The sequence below is a fragment of the Octopus bimaculoides genome, chromosome 1 (assembly GCF_001194135.2).
Source record: "Octopus bimaculoides isolate UCB-OBI-ISO-001 chromosome 1, ASM119413v2, whole genome shotgun sequence".
NCBI lineage: Eukaryota > Metazoa > Mollusca > Cephalopoda > Octopoda > Octopodidae > Octopus > Octopus bimaculoides.
Genome location: NC_068981.1, coordinates 96,875,068 through 96,878,874, shown reverse-complemented (window position 1 = coordinate 96,878,874; position 3,807 = coordinate 96,875,068). Strand labels below are relative to the sequence as shown.

The window sequence follows — 3,807 nt, the reverse complement described above, 5'->3', positions numbered from 1 at the left end:
GCTGCTTAGAAATATGATGAGGTTTTCAACGTTGTTGTTTTTTTTTTATTTTTTACCAATGGAGTGGCTGTGTGGTAAGTAGCTTGCTTACCAACCACATGGTTCCGGGTTCAGTCCCACTGCATGGCACCTTGGGCAAGTGTCTTCTACTATAATCTCGGGCCGACCATAGCCTTGTGAGTGGATTTGGTAGACGGAAACTGAGAGAAGCCCGTCGTATATATGTATATGTATATGTGTGTGTGTTTGTGTGTCTGTGTTTGTCCCCCTAGCATTGCTTGACAACCGATGCTGGTGTGTTTATGTCCCCCGTAACTTAGCGGTTCGGCAAAAGAACCGATAGAATATGCACTAGGCTTACAAAGAATAAGTACCGGGGTCGATTTGCTCGACTAAAGGCGGTGCTCCAGCATGGCCGCAGTCAAATGACTGAAACAAATAAAAGAGTAAAAGAGTAATGAAATGAAGCAGATATTCAGTACTGAGGCTTACTAATAAATTAAAATAAACCGTAATATTCAGAAGGTAATACTTACCGTCCAGTCTTGGTTATAATCATTTCTGTACCCAGAGTGTGAAACTTCTGCCATAAGTCTCTGTTTTCTAAAACAATCTTTATTGTTTTGTCACTGGTCTCCACCTGACCGCCACCCGGTCCGCTGATCATTCGCTTGTGATCGTGGGTTGCTAGATGTGGGTAGGTACTGAACTGCTGCCCTTGACCAACTGAGTAACCAGGAGACAGAAGGATAGAAAGAATAGCGAGAACAAAACACCAGTAGAGATAACATTGGGATACAGTTTTCTTAGAGAGAAAGTTACGACAGTCGTAAGCTTGTAACAGTCGTAAAGTTACAACAATCGTAAGCTATGACTTAAGTGGAATCATAAAATAAGGACAAACTTGAAATGAGATTATATGGTTTAGACATCTCTTAATATACAGCTATATATTTGCAATATAACAGATCGTAAGATTGTGGTTTCGATTCCTGGACTGGGTGACATGTGTTCTTGAGCAAAACACTTTGTTTCATGTTGTTCCAGTCCACACAGCTGGCAAAAAAAAAATGAGTAATCTTGCGACAGACCGGCGTAGGGACCTATCCACATAAGGAATTTATACGCCATAGAAACCGACATGACTCGAGAAGGTAAGTTTACTATTTAAGGTTACCGCACCGGGAAAAATTCATAGCGGCGTTTTGTCCGCCTTTACGTTCTGCGTTCAAATGCTGCTGAGGTCAACTTTGCCTTTCATCCTTTCGGGGTCGATAAATTAAGTACCAGTTGCGTACTGGCGTCGATCTAATCGACTGGCCCCTTCCCCCAAATTTCAGGCCTTGTGCCTATAATAGAAATGATTATTATTATTATTATTATTATTATTATCCAGGTCACTGCTTGGAATCGAACTCGGAATCTTGGGGTTAGTAGCCTGCGCTCTTAACCACTACGCCATATGCCCGTGGGCATAGTGGTTAAGAGCGCAGGCTACTAACCCCAAGATTCCGAGTTCGATTCCAAGCAGTGACCTGAATAATAATGATAATAATGATAATAATAATAATAATAATGTAAATAATGTACATAATTCCTCATCTCTTAAATATCGAACTGTACCCTCATAACTTTGTTATTTTTGGGAATTTTCAAAACCTTTCTGCGAATTTGTGTTTTACATACGGAAATTCATGCTATTATGCACAAAAAAAGTTTGTGTGTGGAAATTAAGGGTGATTTAGCTGTTATGTTTAGCACATCTCACGATCAGCCGATACCGTCCACGTTTCTTTGTCATTCTGACATGTATTGATGTTTTTCAATATTCTTCTCCCTGTAAGGACCATTAAATGAGTGATGATACACCCAAGGGTGGTCCATTGCTGGGATTTAAGCAAAAAGTTCGAACTTTCCGTATTTTAAACTCAGATTAAAAAAAAAAAAAAAAGGATTCGGAAAAAGAGTGGAACCTTTAGAATTTGGCAGGAGGTATGAAAAATTAAAAAAAGAAAGTTTTATTATCCTATAAATTCAGTTCTACATTATAATTTTTCTTTAATGACTTTGAGCAGTGCAGGGCGCAGGAGTGGTGTGTGGTAAGTAGCTTGCTTACCAACCACATGGTTCCGGGTTCATTCCCACTGCGCGGCACCTTGGGCAAGTGTCCATTGTTTTAATGGTGGCAGCTGATGAAGGATATGTTCTCTATGTGGCCTGCGTGTTTTTTGTACCTTGTTTATCATTTTGTCCATGTTTTTTTGCAACGTCATGTACCCAGATATGTATCTATATGTACATGTAGATGAAGGTATGTACATACATGTACATATATATGCATATACTCATATATTGTTTGTGTCTTCTACTATAGCCTCGGGCCGACCAAAGCCTTGTGAGTGGATTTGGTAGACGGAAACTGAAAGAAGCCCGTCGTATATATGTATATATATATGTATGTGTGTATATGTTTGTCTGTCAGTGTTTGTCCCCCTCCCAACATCATTTGACAACCGATGCTGGTGTGTTTACGTCCCCGTTACTTAGCGGTTCGACAAAAGAAACCGATAGAATAAGTACTAGGCTTCCAAAGAATAAGTCCTGGGGTCGATTTGCTCGACTAAAGGCGGTGCTCCAGCATGGCCACAGTCAAATAAATGACTGAAAAAAGTAAAAGAGTAAAAGAGTAAAGTGTGGTTCTCAACCATTTTTTGCCTATGAACCCTACTGATTCCTATTTTACTTTACTGGATCTCCATATAATTTGTTGAAACATTTTGTGTATCATAGAAGCATAACCAGTTTTATCGTAGATAAATTTCAACAACAAAATCTTATATGGACCCCAGGGGCCGTATCAAGAAGCATTGACTTAGATAGAGGGAGAACCTCTGCGCCAAATAATTATTTCCAGGTCTTCCCAGATTCGAAGGGAAGAAAGTAGGAAAAGAATAAACCCTTAGATTAACGATATTAGCAAAATGCTTGTGCTTATTTAAGACGGTAGGGTATGAGTTGAAAAAGATTTTGTTGCTATTTCTAGCAGGCCAAACGATTGCGCATTATCCCGCATTGTCTCTTCGTGATGCCGCTGCCTGTGTTGTTGTTGTTGTTGTTGTTGCTGCTGCTGCTGCTACTTTAACTGTTTTTCGTTTACTACATCTTGTAGTGCTGCAGCAGGTGCTGCTGCTATTAAGTATGTGTGTGTGTGTGTGTGTGTGTGTATGAGTGAGAGAAAGAGAGAGAGAGAGTACGTGACAGTGTATGTATGTCATTGTATTCGTGTGTGTGTATGTGTGCGAATGTGTGTGTGAGTTTGTGTGTGTGCGAGTTTGCGTGTGTGTGAGTTTGTGTGTGTGTGTGTGTGTGTGTATGAGAGAGAGAGAGAGGGAGGGAGGGAGGAAGTATGTGACTATGTATGTATGTCATTGTATTAGTGTGTGTATGTGTGCGAATGTGTGTGTGAGTTTGTGTGAGTGAGAGAGAGAGAGAGAAAGAGAGCGAGAGAGAGGGAGGTAGTATGTGACTGTGTATGTATGTCATTGTATAAGTGTGTGTGTGTGTGTGCGTGTTGAAGCTTAAAATAATGTGAAAACGGACCAAAAGCGCAGACGACATTGAATATGATGATTGATGATTAAAGGTGATGATGATTGTTGTGGTGATTACAGTGGTGGTAGTGAAAGTATTGTTGTTGTTGTTGTTGTTGTTGTTGCTGATGGTGGTGGTGGTGGTGGTGGTGGTGGTGGTGGTAATGATGCTGACGATAAAATTAAATAAGTAATAAAATAAGAAAGTAATAAGAAA

General features: G+C 40.1%; 1 protein-coding gene across 2 annotated transcripts in view; it reads right to left on the bottom strand.

Annotated features, from left to right (window-relative positions):
* LOC106879539 (T-box protein VegT-B) overlaps positions 1–3,807 on the bottom strand; it is a 163,176-nt gene that overhangs the window by 48,669 nt on the left and 110,700 nt on the right. For both annotated transcript variants that reach the window (XM_052968471.1, XM_014929280.2), the window contains one exon: positions 537–726. In XM_052968471.1, coding sequence (XP_052824431.1) covers positions 537–726 — 190 coding nt within the window. The remainder of the gene's footprint in view (positions 1–536; positions 727–3,807) is intronic.